This window comes from Echinops telfairi, unplaced genomic scaffold, assembly GCF_000313985.2.
Source record: "Echinops telfairi isolate 266 unplaced genomic scaffold, ASM31398v2 ScPeMD7_23;HRSCAF=83, whole genome shotgun sequence".
Taxonomy (NCBI): Eukaryota; Metazoa; Chordata; class Mammalia; order Afrosoricida; family Tenrecidae; genus Echinops; species Echinops telfairi.
Genome location: NW_022103920.1, coordinates 42,217,053 through 42,234,957, shown reverse-complemented (window position 1 = coordinate 42,234,957; position 17,905 = coordinate 42,217,053). Strand labels below are relative to the sequence as shown.

The 17,905-nt window shown below is 40.2% G+C and overlaps 1 protein-coding gene across 2 annotated transcripts in view; it reads right to left on the bottom strand.

Annotated features, from left to right (window-relative positions):
* RELN (reelin) overlaps positions 1–17,905 on the bottom strand; it is a 549,393-nt gene that overhangs the window by 215,529 nt on the left and 315,959 nt on the right. For both annotated transcript variants that reach the window (XM_004702602.2, XM_004702603.2), the window contains exon 10: positions 14,925–15,165. In XM_004702602.2, coding sequence (XP_004702659.1) covers positions 14,925–15,165 — 241 coding nt within the window. The remainder of the gene's footprint in view (positions 1–14,924; positions 15,166–17,905) is intronic.

Below are 17,905 nucleotides of genomic sequence, written 5' to 3'. Positions count from 1 at the left end.
TACCCTCTGTACTGAGTGACATCATGTTACCCTCTGTACTGAATGACATCATGCTTGGTAAAGTATAATTGTCAGTTGCCACTGCGTCGGTTCTGACCGACAGCAAACCTATGAATAAGAGAACTAACCACTGCCCACTCCAGCACCACCCTCACAAGTGTTATGTTTGAGAATCTTCCTCTTTTTCAATGACCGACCATTACAGACTGGTCTCTCCTGATGTCCAAAGTATGTGACATGGGGACCTAGAACATCTAGAGATGTTGTTGGAAGTACAGGTGACATTACACATCTAAATGCTATAAGATAAACATATTTTACTTTTTCATATAGATTAAAAATAAGTTATTATAGTCCTTGCTCTTCTCAGTAAGAGCTAAATAGAAAAGTATTCAAATGCGTTAGATTTTTTACTGCCTTTCTCATTAGCATAGTCATCAAAATTCTTCAAAGCAACTTAAAACCTTCAGTAAAGTGTAAAAAATACTACACAGAATGGTAAACATATTTTTAAATTCCTTCATTTTAAACCAGGACCATAGACCAGAACTCTAAAAGCCCTCCAAATTTTAAAAGATTACCTAACAGACACCCAAGATAAGAAAAACAATAAAGAAGGTATCTAATTCCATTTTTCACACAGATGAACATGCATTGTATAACATCAATCTACTATGTTAAAAATTCAAATCAACATGCACTGATAGTATGAAAACAATTTAAGATCACTCTCAGTAATTTTAATATTCAGATATTTTCTTTCAGTATACATTCAAACTCATGTCGTTTATTTGCAATAGCAATTAAAACCTAAGCTTGAAAAATCACTTAAATATTTAACTTTGTGAGATGCGTGAGCTATTTGGTTGATTAAAAACAAGAATATTTTGGAATTCAGAACTATTTTATTTCGAGCATAGTAAAACTCTTATCCGATTTTCTTGACCAAGGGTTATATGAATTAGCCCCATGTGAATTCTCGAGCCACAGCCTCTGAGGGCCTTAAGGGGAGAGCATACCAAGCATCCCAGTGTATACTTTGGATAAAACAACGGTATAAATTCTGTAGCTGTTTCTATTTTTTCTATTTCTATCCCTCTTAATAATGTACACTATGGTATTATAATTACTTTTACGTTACATTTCGTTTTAGGGTTGACCAGTGGAAAATACTTCTGGTAGGTTTCCAATTTTTAAAAATGGTCTTAAATCCACTCCTTATTTGTTTTTATTTGTCCATCAAAAATATTTTCCTACTTGGCTCCTGAATGGATTTCCTCAACTTGACAAGCAGAACACAGTGCAGCCAAGTGACAAGAATTTGCCATTCAGAAAAGCATCAACAGGAAACACCAGTACAAAGTCCTCAGTGTAACAAGTCCTTGGCCACAATTCAGGATAGCATTTTTCGAGAGTTGCTCCCTACACTGTGCTGAAAATGGTAACGACCTCACCTCTGGACTTGTAAACGTCTTTCCAATTGCCTCCACCATTGCTTAATTAGGTTTTCATCAAAGAGGCACACTGATGCTCCTCTTATTATTAGCTCCCTGGGGTCTAATGGCCTTGGTGCTCCTTCCAGTCGTCTGTAGCCTTACCATTTAGTTTTTGACAACACCCCTTGTGTTGGAAGGAAGACATTGGGCATTTGGGCAATGGCAGCTTGCAGAGAGCTGGTGGCAGATGGAATGAAATCTGTCTGCTCTGCCTTCCCCTCCACATGAGCAGAGAGCCATCCATTTCCTCCATTAAGGAGTTGTCACTCAGCCCACCCAGCTGGAAGACCATTTTTGATAGCCAAGCTGGCTGGTGGCAGACAATTCAGATACAAAATGCACTTTAAAAGGAAGCTGAAACATCATTTGTAGGAAAATTGAAAATGCGTGGCTTCTACCACAGCCAATTTTTTAATGACTGTAATATTTTAAGTGATTATTTTTGCTACTTTAGATTGCTCCTTAGAGAGGAGAGGATTTTTAATTAAAATCTAGGCAATGCAAATAGATGAGATATGAGGAGTGGAGGAAAGAGAAATAATATGAATAAAATTAATTAAAATTGCATTTTTGCAGAGCCATAAATTAGCCATTGTCTGGATGGAAAAATATATATTGGTACAGAAATCTGTGTGAAATCTGAGACTAAGTGATCAGAAGCCAACTGATTTATAGCGTATATTCCATTTCTGTGTCTTTTATTGAGCTATAACAGTTATCATATAGAAATGTGTATTGTCTACAGCCTGATTCAATGGACCTTAAAGGTCTCGACTTTTATGTTAAAGCAAAATATCAAACAGAATGAGTTCTCTCATGAGGCAAAATACGTTTCTATCATTTCCCCCCGCAAATTCATTTTCTAGGTAATTTAATGTCAATGAAAACCCGGCAAACGTGGGCACGAGCCCAGCGCAGGTGCAGGAGGGCTGGGACGCATTTTTTCCAGTCAACACAATAGATCCCACCAGGGAGAGTGGGTTTCAGGGCACTTCAAGAGCCGCTTTGGCCTTTTTTTCCTCATTGTTTTCTGGATTCATTAAGCATTCACATTCGAACCACTTCGTACTAAGATTCATAAAGATTCGATTTATGGTATATTTTATGACAAGTGTATAATTACTGGGCAATCGTATGACAACCCCAAAATGGCACTAGTGACAGATTTGGAGTAATGAGAGGAAGAAGGCATGCAACGTTCCACAGGGCGGTTGTTCACCTTGTGTAGGAGAATCAACTTGACTTTCACCGCTTCTGAGGTTTTCAGACTTGCCTCTTCAAATTAAGGCCAAAGACACCAGGCGCGGTTGGGAGTTTACAAGTTAATACAGAAAGGGACAAGATTTACAGTGAAATAGACCTGATGTTGAAATTCAGAGCTGTTTTATCTTGGGAAGTCATTTGGTCTCTCTGAGCCTGGTTTTCATCTATGAAATGGGGGGAACTTGAGGTTTACCTGAGATAGTCTAGGTATCATGGCTGCCTTAAACATTCGTGACTCTTAGGGTCTTCGTACTTGTGAACTACCTCCCCCGATTTTTTTCCTTCCTTCTTCTTAATTCATTCATTTAATAAAATTACTTCAATGCGTGTCACGATACCTGTGATTTTTCTGGGCACTGCGCTAGGTACAACTCTGATGGGAAATGTTACTATGCATTTAAAGATTATAGAGATGAAAATTAATTTTCCTTACTTTGGTTCATGTTTCAAATAACCCAATCAGTGATTAAAAGTCTCAGCTTCAGGGGAAAGAAAATACATTGGCAATGATCTTCTGGGGATTTAGCTGAATGGTGATTTGGGGGGTATATTTTATCAAATTATTGCTTCATGCATCAGCCACTTTAGTCATCGTGATCTGGCTCCCTCCTATTTTTCACTAATATTTTTCCATGTTAATTATGATATAAATAGGTCACATGGGGAGAAATTGTGGAAAGTATGCTACTTATGGTTATTTTATCCCCAAAGTCCTCTATTAGCTTAACAAATCAATTCTGGCTCATTCTATAGTATCATGTACCTACCCCTTGGGTGAAACACGATGATACGAGCAAGACTATCCCAAGTGAAGCACATCCCAAGCAAAGGGAATTTAAGCAGACAGCATGCAATTAAGCAAGCTGGAATCTGGCCAGAAATCATAGTTAACGTTCCGACTCTTAATAGAAAGAGACATGGGAACGTGGACTGGCCACAAGTCTTATTGAGCTCAGGTTTGTCCTCATTAGAAAGCCAACACCCCAATCCTGTAAGTTACAGCCTTTCCAGCCCCATGATCTGCAAAGGACACTTTTGTCTGATTTCTTCTTGTTTGCCTTTTATACTCTTTAAAAAAAATCATCCAAAGGGTTGCTGAAACCTTTTGTGAAGTTTCCTAATGGAATAGTGCATGGGAGACATATTGAGCATTGTAGGTGGCAGGCACAGCCTGCCAGGGGGTTGGGTTTACAAATGAACTCTGCTTTGAGTGTGTCCATCTATTTCATCATTCATTTGTCTTAGATTTTCCATTAGCTGCAATCTCTGTTAACACTTGAAATGTTTTAGACAAATTTATTTCATTTTTCTGTAATTTGGATAATAAATGACCTTAATCCCCCATTAACAACTCAGCAATGTATGACAACAATGTTGGACAGATGAGGGCAAAAGCCCTGAATGAAAGCTCCAATTTTATTCAAGACTTGAGGCTTGTCTAGGGTCCACTGGGACTATAAATTTGGCAAATGCATAATGTACAAGAGCAATAAGAAAATTAATAGACTCCTGTGCTGTGACTTAATGCTTCTTCTTAATAGGTTGTTAACTTGTATAATGGTTCTTGTCTTTACTAGGATCTTGGGGTATTTTTTAAGCTTGGAAAATTGCCATTATCATTGGATATTTATCTACAACCAATGTGGTAAAGGGGAAGCAGTCAGTCTAAAAACAGTAGAAGAGAGAAGATTAAGACCTGAAACTTAAGAATTTGTAGACTTAGTTTTTCCTAATCATTGGCATAGATTTTCAATACTGAATAAACAATAAATGACTTTCCATTAAGTTCACCCTATCAGATCACAGCCTATTCCAAAGAACAAAACTTCACAACAGTATTTGTGACATTTAGCACTGACTTATTTCTCAACTCAGGTTGCCATAAATATGTAGAAGGAATAATATGGAATTCGTTGCTATCCACACAATGAGCTAGGGTAATAAATAGAAAAAGATTAGCAGGTGCCGGCACAGAAATCAGAATGGGACGTTTCCTTAAAAATAATAATGAAAAAACCTACGCAGAGCAATGCTTATCTCACCATGATCTGCATTTAATCTGCAGGTCAATTCCAGAGCTGACAGGAGCCAGTGATTTATGCTTTTGCAAGATGAGTGTACAGGCTAGCTGAGCAGATATAAAAAATATTAATGGAGAAAAACAAATCTCTCTCTCTCACACACACATCCCCCCCACCCCACCTCCACACAAAGGAGTCATGAGTGATTAATGCTAAAAAGATAAAAATACTTTTGGCTCTTATGAAAGGTAGAAGCAAACACACTAAAAAAATGAAGCAGCGTCCCAACTGTTACTCCCTCTATAATATATTGATCCACTCAGAGTTTCTGCTTCATGGAGTACTAGTGAAAGATGAGGAACACGGGGAAAATAATAACAAACAAAAGTGAACGCCAACATAGAAAACCTCAGCGACTCAACCAGAAAAGCAATGGAAATAATGGAAAGATTAGCCATGTGATGTACAAGATCAACATACACAAGTTAATTAGATTTCTGTATCCATAAGAAGAAATCGCTGAACGGGAATTAAGAAAGTAATGCCATTTACAATGGCCATACAAAAGATGAAATACTTATGAATAAAGTTAACCAGAATAACAAGAGTTATGTGAAGAAAACTACAAAACACTACTACAAGAAACCACAAGAGACCTACAAATGGAGGAATATTCCATGCTCATGGATAGGAAGACTTCACCTTTTGAAGATGTCAATATTGCACAAAGCAATCAATAACTATAGACTCATTCAGATGCCAACATCGTTTTTAAATAAATGGAAAAACTAATAATCAACATGGAAAGGAAAGAGACCCAGGAAAGCAAAGAATTACCTAAAGAACAACAACAAAGTCGGAGGCCTCTCACTTCCTTCCCTGACCTCAAAACCTATAACACAGTTACAGCAGTCAAACCAGCCTGGTATTGGTACAGCAGTAGATGCACAGACCAGTGGAACAGAACACAGGCAGCTGATCTTCAACAAAGGGCTAGCATACATTAAACAGAGAAGCATTCATCTCTTCAACACATGGTGCTGGCACATTTGTATTTCCACAAGCAAAAGAATGAAACAGGACCCAAACCTCAACCTATATACAAAAACAAACTCGAGATGGATGAAAGACTTAAATGTAAATCCTAGAACTATAAAGATTATCAACGAGGAAATAAGGACAAATGCAAGGGCCTTAATATAGGGCATAAGCATATTACCAAACAAAACAGAAAACATAAACAACAGAAGATAAGACAGACAGCTGAGACTTCTAAAAATAAGACATTTATGTGCATTGAAGATTTCATCAAAAAAGTAATGAGAACCTACAGCCTGGGAAAGCAAATTTTGGCAATGACACCTCATACAAGGGATGGATCTCTAAAATCTATAGAAAACTGTAACATCTCAACATGAAAAAGATGAATAATCAACTTTTAAGATGTACAAAGGATAAGAACAAAACTGTTCATTAAAGACTTCCGAGCAACCAACAAACATATGAAGAAATGCTCACATCCAGTAGCCATCAAAGAGATGCAAATTAGAAGGATGATGAGATGCCACCTTGCACCAGCATTGACAGCAGAGCTTAAAACAGAAAAGAACAAATGTGAAAGAGGATGTGGAGAGATTGGGACACTCAGACACTATTGCGAGTGGGAAGGAATGCAAAAATGGGCAACCACTCTAGGAAGCAGTATGGTGCCACCTCAAAAAATTGGGACTAGAAGTCCCATATGACCCCGCAATAAAGAAGCACGAGTCATAGTATGAGCAGACACATGCACACTCATGTCTATCGCAGCAATGCTCACAACAAGAAGATGGAAACAAGCCTAGGTGCCCATCAGTGGAGGAATAGAGAAATAAACTTTGGTACATATACACAATGGAATACCACGCATTGCTAAAGAGGATGCTGAAACAGCAAAGTCCTGAGAACTTTATGATGAGTGAGATTATCCAACTATTTATGAGAGCACTGTTATAAAGGAAAAACAAGGCCAAGATTTCATGAAAGGAAGAGAAGGCAATGGAGGGAAGGTAACACAACAGACTAGAGCACAGGTGGGCAAACCACAGCTCTGGAGTCAGTTGGCTCTTTCAGTGTGGATATGTGACACTGAAGTAAAATCGAAAATGAAAATAAAGCAATCAGATTCATTTATAAAAATTTTTAAGGATATTATTCAGACAATGGAGACTTCATTTGCTTGTGAAAACGTATTTATGGGTCTTGAATAATTTTTAAATTGTGACAGGTAGGATTGGCTCTTCCATCTCAAAAGGCATTAATTGGAGTGAAGGGGAAGATATTCTAGGCGAGGGAGAACAGAAAGAGAAGATGGGTGGGCAGATGGAGCTGGGAGGTTTGTTAAGTAGTTTAAATAGTGGAATACAAAAGCCCTTATCTGGCTTCACAATAAAAAGTTAAAGAAAAAAAGAAATGGCAAAGAAAAAGAACACCAGGTAATCTACAACCTCTCCTTAGAGCGTGTCCCAACTCACTTGTCCCTAAGTTCTCCTTCCAGTCCTTCACTGGTCTCTGCAGTTCCTCTCTGCATGGAAGCTCTGGTGAGCTGGCAGCTACAGCAAATCCAGGCTGACCCTCCAAGCCAGTGGTTCTCAACCTGTGGGTCACGACCCCTTTAGGGATCAAACAACCCTTTCTCAGGGGTTGCCTAATTGTTAACAGTAAGAAATGACGGTTATGAAGTAGCAACTAAAATAATTTTATGATTGGGGGTCACCACAACATGAGGAATTGTATTAAAGGGTCATGGCATTAGGAGGGTTGAGAACCATTGCTCTAAGCACTTGCATATAGTAATAATTTTCTTTGAATTTGAAATGAGGGATTTTCTCAGATTTCAAATACATGAATGAGGAATTGGAAAGACATATAATGTCAGTGGAATTGTTCAGATGTTTCTATAGCATTCAATTAAAGCTAAATATTGAATAGCCAGTTCTTTACGAGCCTGATGATCTACTTTTGAAAGAGAAGAGTAGCCATCGAAACCTCTGTGGAGCTTAGTTCTGTTCTGACGGACACGAGGTCCTCATGCATTAGGACAAATGGACACTGACACCTGATGCTCATCCAGGTTAGCTGTAACACTGGGATGGAAGAGTCTTCCTCACGCTGCTGCCCCTAAAAGAACCCAAGGAATGCTATTATTGACTCTCAATCATAGCCCTACGTTGTGGTTAGTTCCACGAATCCATTCCAACTCTCAGTGAGCCTAAAGGACAGTCGTTACAGGGCAAGTTGCCAGGCCTTTCTCCTGCGGAGCCACGGGGGGGTGGCTTTACACCGACAATCTTCCGTTTATTGTTTGAGTACTTAATTGTTTCTATCATTAACCGAACACCCAAACCAAACCCTTCCACAGAGCTTCAGGCAGGTTTAAACTGCCAGTTTTTTGTTTAGCAGCTGAGTGCAATAACCACTGTGACACCACAGCTCCTCGTTGTACTACCAGGAAGTCTTTAACAGTACCACCCTTTATCAGCACTACACATACTATTATTCCTATTACTATTATTATTGCCATAGTAGTCCTGAGTCTGTGAAGCCTACTCAAAATGTAATGCTAAATTTTAATGTTATGTGTCTTAACTGGAGTTTCAAAGTATCAGTTTATATTCTTTAAATCTTGAAGGCAAAACTAAGAGTGTCTGCAAACACTCTTGCACTGAGACCTGTCCCGAGATGAATCATTGCCCCACTGCAGGCACAATGATGATGCTCTCACGTTTGGCGGTGAAAGGGGAAGGCACAAATGCCCAGATACTCCAGAGAGTGAGAGGCACCACCAGGGGGTGATATTCCAGGTAGTGGTAGCTCTTCTAGCAACTGCAGGTGATGAATCATGAGAAAGCCCATCTTTTTAAAACAGGAACAGGTGACCCTCAAAATCCTTGATGAGTCTAGAGATTGCACCCCAAGGTAAAAAGGATACGACATTCTGTAAAACAAGGCAAATTCACTGGAACCAATCACAAGGCAGGTGGTTTACTCTCCGGGAGCTTTTGAGCCCCTCCCTCACCTTGCTGAGCCTGTGGCATGCTGGCTCTGGAAGACCCTGATGAACGAGTGAGGGTGGTGCTCTGGGGAGCTTTTGACTTACAGCACTGTGCTTACTGGCACTCAGAGCACTGCCACTCGGGGGTGAACAAAAGGTTGCTTAGGGGGTGATGAGAAATAAAAAATTATGATAGTAATTAGGATCAGGGATGGAAAAATGGAGTCTCCTTTGCTTCCATCTGGGCACATTCTCTCCAGAAAAACATTGGATGTGGAGTCAGGCAAGACCATGGAAAAGAAGGATGTGGGAAAAACAGATGGCCAGATGGGAAGACTTTATTAATACTGTAACCTCCCTCAGTTTACCAACTCCAAATCAGAAAGCACAACAAAAAAAGAAGAAAAAGTCTTTGTTGGCATTCAAAGTTGACACTATATCAGTCTATTTCATATCAATCACTAAGAAGCCAGCAGATGGTAACGGCCTTCTACAACCCAGCACAGATTTAACTGGTGACCTATAATTGCACTTCCCCGGCTCACATAAATTCCTTAAGCTAATTACTCTACTTGATCTTATATCATTCTGTCCTAGTTGAGCTAAACAAGGTCAGGTTCAGATGAAATGGATAAATATTCTCTAAGAAACAGAAAGGAGTATCTGAAGGCGACAGGGCGTCCTAGGCACGTGACTGCCAATGACTCCGTTCTTCTTTCCAATCTGACCTGCCCCTTCACACATTATTTTCAAATTCATCGTACTCATTATTCTATATCCTTTGGTATTATGAACAGTAACACTTGAGGATCATTTATTTGAAAGTAAAAAACCATTATCAATATCACACTTACATACATGGCATCGAGTCTTAAAGCTAATAAAAATGGTTTCTTATGCTGATGGCCAAAGGTTACATACACTAAGAGCGATACTTGTGTCCAACCTAAGTCCTTTGATGCATGATATTTTGATGAGAAATTAATGACACAGGGATGACACAACTTGTTTATCTTTCTCTACCCTATGCTTCTCCCCACCTCATAAGGGGAGGCGTCAGCTCAGTTCTCTGTCTTCTATTTTCCTTTTAAAACACCTTTGTTCTCAATAGTCACTTCTTTTTAGAGCTTATTCGATCGCAAATTTCCTGTCAAGAATTGCACACATTTATTGAGCACTTATAAGTGCTAGGTCCTATTTTCATGGGTTTACATGTATTTTCTTAATTATCACAACATGAGGTGGATACTATTAAACATAAAGATGAAGACACTGAGAGGATGAACAGCTAACCAAGATCTCACAGATAATACGTGGCAAAGCCAGGATTGGAACTCAAACAATGAAGCCCATTTTATTAACACTACAGTCAGAGGCTTACATAGGAAGCTATCAAAGATCGATTAGCATGGATTCCGTGCTTTGCAGGATGTGGTTTGTGTTAAGACGTGATGCTGAGATTCCTGTCAGTGACATCTTGTACAGGATCCTTGCATTCAATGTCTGTCGTAGCCAGTCTGCCAGCATCAGGTTCTTCACGATTTCTTTTCTCACGGCCCTCACTGTAGTTCACCTCCCCTGTGGATTACTGTCAGTGGCTCCTGACTCCCTAAGGAAAATATTTTAATACTTATCTGTTATTTATGTCCATGTTATGCCAGCAATCAGTACCGAAAAGGGACCGGTACATGGGTTGTATAAACAACAGCAGCTATCACAATGCGGAACAGAGGGAAGCCACCGGTGATTGGGGCGGACTTGCTAAATTCTGCTGCATAAAAATCAGTCATCTGCAGGGAGGAACCGGCAGTACACATAGAACAAAGCTGGAGCAAGACCAAGAAATCTGAGAAAAGCATCGATCTTTAAGCCTATCGTCAGTTGGAGCTGGGAAGAAAATGGGCAGGTCCTTTAGCATGAGAATGTTGGGGATACACAGAACAAAGAGAAAGCATATAGACACGCACATTTATACACAGCAGCAGCTTCAACTCAGCAGCTGCTCCTCTGAGGAGAGAGGAGGTTTTCTGTTTGTGGAAAGATTCGCAGTCTCAGACACTGACAGGGATGTTCTATCTAGTGCAGCGGCACTAGAGTAGAAACCAACTGGATGGCAGTGGAACTTTTAAGAGTAAAGCTGAGGGGTGACCTAGAGCAAGAGTTTGGGAGTCCGATTCTTGGGCTTGAATACTGGCCCTGGCCCTGGTGAGAAGTGTCTTTTGGACAAGTGATATTCCAGGTTCCCTATTTATAAAATAGGGCTAGGACAGAACTTTCTTTACAGGTTCCTAAGGATCCAATTATATAGAAACTATATTTAAAGTCTTTAGAATTTTGGCTGTCTTATTTTGGTCAATTGCATGCTTACATTAGAAAGCAGCCATTCTATCAAAAAGTATAGCGTCTGGGGTCTTAAAGGCTTGAAGGTAATCAAGCGGCCATCAAGCTCAGAAGCAACAAAGCCCACATGGAAGAAGCACACCAGCCTGTGCAATCACGAGGTGGCGAAGGGATCAGGTATAAGGCATCATCAGAACAAAAAATCTTACCACAGTGAATGATGGGGGGAGTGCGGAGTGGAGACCCAAAGCCCATTAGCAGGCCACTGGAGATCCCCTTGCAGAGGGGTCTTGGGGAGGAGATGAGCCAGTCAGGGTGTGATGTAACAACGATGAGAAATACAACTTCCCTCTAATTCCTAAATGCTTCCTCCCCACTCCCACTACCATGACTCGAATTCGACCTTGCAAGTCTGGCTAGACCAGAGGATGTACACTGGTACAGATAGGAACTGAAAATACAGGGAATCCAGGGCGGATGATCCCTTCAGGACCAGTGGTGTGAGTGGCGATACTGGGAGGGTAGCGGGCGAGTGGGTAGGAAAGAGGGAACCGATTACAAAGAACTATATGTGACCTCCTCCCTGGGGGACGGACAACAGAAAAGTGGGTGAAGGGAGACGTTGGACAGGGCAAGATATGACAAAATAACAATTTATAAACTATCAAGGGCTCATGAGGGAGGGGGGAGCAGGGAGGGAGGGGAAAAATGAGGACCTAATGTGGGGGTTTAAGTGGAGAGAAAATGTTTTGAGAATGATGAGGGCAATGAATGTACAAATGTGCTTTACACAATTGATGTGTGTATGGATTGTGATAAGAGTTGTATGAGCCCCTAATAAAATGATTAAAAATAATAATAATAAAATTTAAAAAAAAGAAAGCAGCCATTATTACTTATTAAAACACAGCTCTGTGTTTGAAAACTTTTCCTGGAATTGACACTGTTTTTTAACGAAGCACACCTTTTCAACTGCTGTTTTGCTTCCTCCGTGATTTAGACAAGATGGAAGCATCCTGGAAACTTATTAAGATGACAAATATACCGTGTATGTTACACAAATAAACAGAGCACTGAAAACCAAAAGTCCACATAAAGCAATGCTTAAAACATATCCATGGACTACTGGAAACACTGAGATATGCTTCCAAATCGGCTACATCCAGTGCTCATCTCAGAAGCCATCAAGAAAGAGTAAGAGCAACAAAGAAGTTGCATACAGTCTAAATGTTTAGTTCTAAAACTCCAGGTCAGCTGTTAGAGGCTGGTGGGTTTGTTTTTCTTCGTGTTTTTATGTTTTAGTCAGAAAGCAGGAAAGTGACAATGCCGATGACGAAGGTCAAGATTTTATTCAAGTCTTTTTCTGAAGTTTTAAAAAGAAGCATCAGAGAAAAGATGCTAAAAGACAGGGAAACCATCCCTGCTAGGATCCATCTGTAGGATCCGTGGCCTGTCTTAATTGTGTGACTCCTGAAGTTTGTGCAGCAAGGGAGGGGCCATAATGCGAAAGTATATTTTACATTCAACTAATTTAATTAAACCGAATACTGAGGCAAAACCACACCTCCTACCCTTGTCTTGCGCATTCAGGAACTGACTGACTACTCAGATTAGTCTAACGGCTTAGAAAATGAAGTATGGCGCTGGAGTCAAGTGTACGGGGACCAGATGATACATGATCAACACGGAAAAGGAGGTGAGTCCCAGGTCCTGAGGTCTACGTGTGTTTCCTGGGCAACCCCTCTTCTACCCAGGGGCAGTGGGCAATGACTTGATATCGCCTTATGAAAGTTCTTTCCAATAACTAAATGAAAGGAGTCCTTAGGTTCTTTGTAACGAGCCCCTGGTCTTAGAGTCCTTGTTAGAATAAGGGTCCACAAGGTGTACTGACTGTATTCTTATACGGAGCAAAGGTCTTGCCTGTTCTTAACGCCGGTCACTTTGGGTCATTCCCCCGCCCCCCCAATAGCTTTATGGGTACATAATTCATATAGCATAAAATCTGATCGTTCAATTACATCAAGATGAATTGTACACTCATCACCACAATCCGTTTTAGAACATAGTCTTCATTTATGTATTCTTCGTTGTTAGCTCTCTATTTCCCACCAGCCTCCCGTGCTATATCCCCAAGGAACTGTTAATCTGTGTAATTTCATTCAATGAAAGAAAAAGACCTTATGCCTCATTGCTAAGCAAGAACTGATTGTTTAAGGCTTTCTAGCGCCCGCACGCCTTCAGAAGGGAGCGAGCATCTGGGATCTTCAGACTCTGATCCCTGTGCTGGCTGCGACTTCACCGCTCCCACCACAGCTTTGCTTGCGGTTGGTGGTTCTTCTTGTTTCGTTTTTGGGCACCAGGGAGTTTTGTTTTTTTGTTGTTTTAAAAAATTCTCCAAGCGGTATTGGTCCTTTATTTGCATTTAATGAAGACGTGAAAGGGTCCAGTTCAGGACCCAATGGCATTTTTCTTATTGCTTAATTAAAATTTCATAGTCCACATACTCCCTGGGCAAGACTATGATTTCAATACTCAAAGACTGATAATTCAAGGAATGTGAGTCTGTCTTTGGCATTTAACTTCTGACCAAGCATTTCTTCTAGCATGTCCCACAATACTTAAGGCCTCCAAGTCTGAAGTGAATTCATGGCCTCCCTGTGAACATGCTCCTCCGTCTCCGTCTCCTGTTTTGGCGGCTCTCCACCTAGCTGCTTGAGCTAGAACCTCAAGTGGTCTTTGACACCTGCCACTCTCATGTCTTCTGAGGAGCCCCTGATCTCCACTCTCCCTTCTAAAAGTCTCTGAAGCGCACCCATGTTTCTCCATCGCCTTCCCCCTCACTCTGCCCGTGAAACTGCCCAGGGGGCTATGGTTAAGCGTCCCCTACATGGCCCCACTGCATGCGGTTTTTATCCCTCCTATTCTATCCCCTACGGACACAAACAAAACAAAAGAATAAGTCAGAAAGCAAATTCGGTTAATCTGGCTCTTGTTTAAAGGGCTTCCACCACTCTGTATCACCTTCAGGATAAAATCGTCGCTCTATAGGGCTTAAAACATTTCGAAGGCCTTGCCTCTGGTCATGTCTCCAGACTCTCTAGTCTCAATTCAGAATCTCGTCAGCAGCTACATATTTTGAACTTTCTATAAATTTTTATTTTCTGCTCTTACGTTCCAATTTCTGTGTTTGTAATGTTGAATTCCTGATATTCCTCTCACTTGGCCAATTCCAAATTGCCTCTTGGTTTCTACTTGTCCTCTCCTAGTCTAATCTACTCTTAATTAAAAACACACACACACACACACACACACACACACACACACACACACACACAAACAAACAAAAATACACCAAACTCACTGCCATCCAGTCAATGCTGACTCATAGTGATTCCACAGGACAGGACAGAAGTGCCCCTGTGAGTTTCCAAGACTGTGACTGTTTCTGGGCGTTGAAAGCCCAGTCTTTCTCCTGGGGAGCGCCTGGTGGTTTTGAACTGCCAACCTTTCGGATTGTAGCCCAACACGTAGCCACTACTAAACTGGATTCTGTGTTGTATGTTGTATGTCTATAGCATGCTAAAATTGTAAATACTTGAGTAAGTGAATACTGTATATTAATGATTTTTCTGTCCTTAAAAGACAGACTAGAGCAAATAAGAATATAACTGTTTCTTTCATATAGGTCTTCGTCAAATAGCTATCCTTCCCTAATTTGGTTTATTTAGCTTTAGGGCTGAAAAGGGGAGAGAAGAAGAAAAGTGTCCAAACCTTAATTGTAGCTCCTGGAAAGAAAAGCCAGTTGCCTGTGTCCACTGGGTCGAGACCATCTTCCAACACAACTTGTCTGTGAGCTGAATTGATGACCAGGATATTATCTAAGGCCCAGCAGGCTTCATACACTTCGCCTACACGGAGGCCTTCCTGCTTCCACTGAAACTGGACAACCTCACCTTTGGCATCTTCAGGAAGGTAGAGGATATGAATGATTGTGCTGATGTTGGAAGGGGCTCTGAAATACAGAGTAAGATAAGGGGTCAGTGCTGTGATAAAGTCCAACGAGGTCCACTTTTCCTTTCTTAAATATGAATATTAATTTCAAATTAAAATGACAGTTTCATCATCTCCCAAAATGCTGTACTTATCACAGACTACCCACAATCTCATATCCTTTCAGTCTCTACTATCTGCTGGTTATTACACTTTGCCTATAGGGTGATGCCAGCCGCCACGAGGTTGACCTCTTACATGAGGCAGGCACTGCCCGTATTAACGTGACAGACCAAGTGAGGAGAAAATGGCACACATTGTTCAGCTCACACAAAAAACAAAAACAGAACAGTGTAACCAACATAGTTTTCTTGCAGGGGGCATGTGACTTCATATAGTTTATTTGATATTAAGAAATAAAGATATTCCTTAATATGAAAAATTAAAATCAGGATATTAATTTTGGATCTTACTTTGAAATCATGTACCTATTAGAGGCCATTATATGCAGTATGTTTCATAACCACCTTTTACATATTTATCTTGCTCCTCGTAGCCAGATACATTTTTATGTGCATTGTCTATATGAAATGTGCAACTTGCCAGGAACGTGAAGTATTCTTACACAGAATCCTGTGCAGTTTCATGCAGATCAATCTTTAAAAACATGATAGAACTTAACATGGTTTTTATATTACATCTGTTAGAACCTAAGCCATTCTGCTATATAATAAAATATTTTTATTAAACATTTTGTTCTACCCGAGTAGAAACCTGCTAGAGTAAAAATGATTGCCTTACCCAAGATTAAAAGTGGTACTAAAATGCAAATGAGTGGTACCCCAGGCTTGCTATGAATCAGCTTTGAAAGGACCACAGGAAAGTCCTATTTCTCATTGACCAATGAAGCGGTCGTACATCTGTAGAACTGTCACTGTTGGTTACGGATGGTGCACTTTAGCTTTGTGGGTCATCCATCCCTCTTTCTTTTAATGTATTTCATTATGACTCTGCCTTTAGCTTCAAAAAGAATTTAAAGTAATGAGAAATATTTTGATTTTTCAGGGGTGATTAAAATATGTTCAGTTTTAATACCAATGATAGAGGAAAATTTTCACAAATGACTAGGATGGTGACAATCAAGTGTCCCATTTAGAGGGAACAGAAACTGAATCAGTGAAAGACCACCTTTGTATGTCGCCATTAAATGTGTCATTTCAATACTGGCTTGATCAAAAATATGCAGTTTTTTGTTTGGGGGCAGGCAAGAAGTATTAACTATAATTTGCCTTAACTATGATAAGTAGCATATTAAAAAGAGAAAAGCAGAAATATGGGTTAAACTGTCAATATTTATGCTGCCTTGTTTATCTAAATGAAAACTCAGTGCCACAGAGTGGATCCAACCCTGTAGGTTCTCCCTACTCTGGGGCCTGAGACTGTCAGTCTTCCCAAGGGTGGACAGTCTCACCTTCTCCCACAGGGTGGCTGGCAGGGTCTAATTGTGGCCCTTGTGGTCAGCATCCCAAATTAAAACCCACTGCAAGATCAGCGCTCCTCCTTGACTATAGTCATCTATATAAATAATACTACGTATGAGTGGATTTTCATAATAACTACTTTCTAATAGAAATGAGAAAGAATAGCAAAATGCAATCTTGTAAAATTGGCATAATATGTCAGAATTTAGTTTGCATAAATTTAAAAAAAGAGTCCCAAATCTGCAACTGTCAAGTCAATTTGCACTCTCGGTGACCCGAGAGGGCAGAGTAGAACTGTCCCATAGGATTCCCAAGACTGTAGATCTCCACAGAACAGACCTCCACCGCTTTCTCCTGGGGAGTGGACTGATGGGTCCACAACACTGGCCTTTCAGCTACCAGCTGAGTGCTTTCCCACTGTGCCACTAGGGCTCCTGCAGCACCCAATGTATTAGAATTTATGCATTACAATCACTTTTCTCAGTTGTTTGTTGGTCCAGAAATTAAGACTTATAATGAATTTTTTGTCTGTTTGAAATACTGCTAGGATCTGGGACAGATTGGGTTAGTACTACAATCTAGTAGATTAGAAAGAAACCTAAATTTATCCTACTCCTAAATAAATCACCATTCTTTAATATGGGAAAGAAGCTAGTGTGTCAAAAACAAAACGGTTACAAACTGACGGGAAATGGTCTACTTGAATGATGCTAACTGAGCACTAAATCAATCCTAATTCCTCCTTCATAAAGTTCAGGGTATTTTTTTCCATTCAGTTCTTTTGTACCGGAAACAGAGTAGCTATGATGATTTTTATTTTACCATTTAAACTATGCAGAACGGGCGTAGTTTGAATTTTTGCTAACTTAACAGCAAACATTTTCAATGTGAGTGAGTTTCTTCTTTCTTGAGTGTTCTACCTCTTTTTCTCATTGAGGGATTTTTATTTTTTAAGTAAATGAATAAAGTCACATCAGAATTGTGACAATGGGATTTTAGAAGTGGCCACAGAGAAGCTAAAAGAGAAGGGTCAGAATGTGAGATTACATGCAAAAAGACCAGAAGCATCACACGAGGGAGGGAAGAGAGTTCAGGGGTTATCTGATATATCCCCAAGCCCATAAACCACGCCACAGCCAGGCCACCTAAAAGGATACGGAGGATGATGGTATAAGAATCACGATCCCCATAAACGCTTAGCAAAAGCAACTCATTTGCTATACGCAGTACTGCGATAAGTACCAGGGCAAGTGATAATATATGTCCCTTTCTATCTCAGCA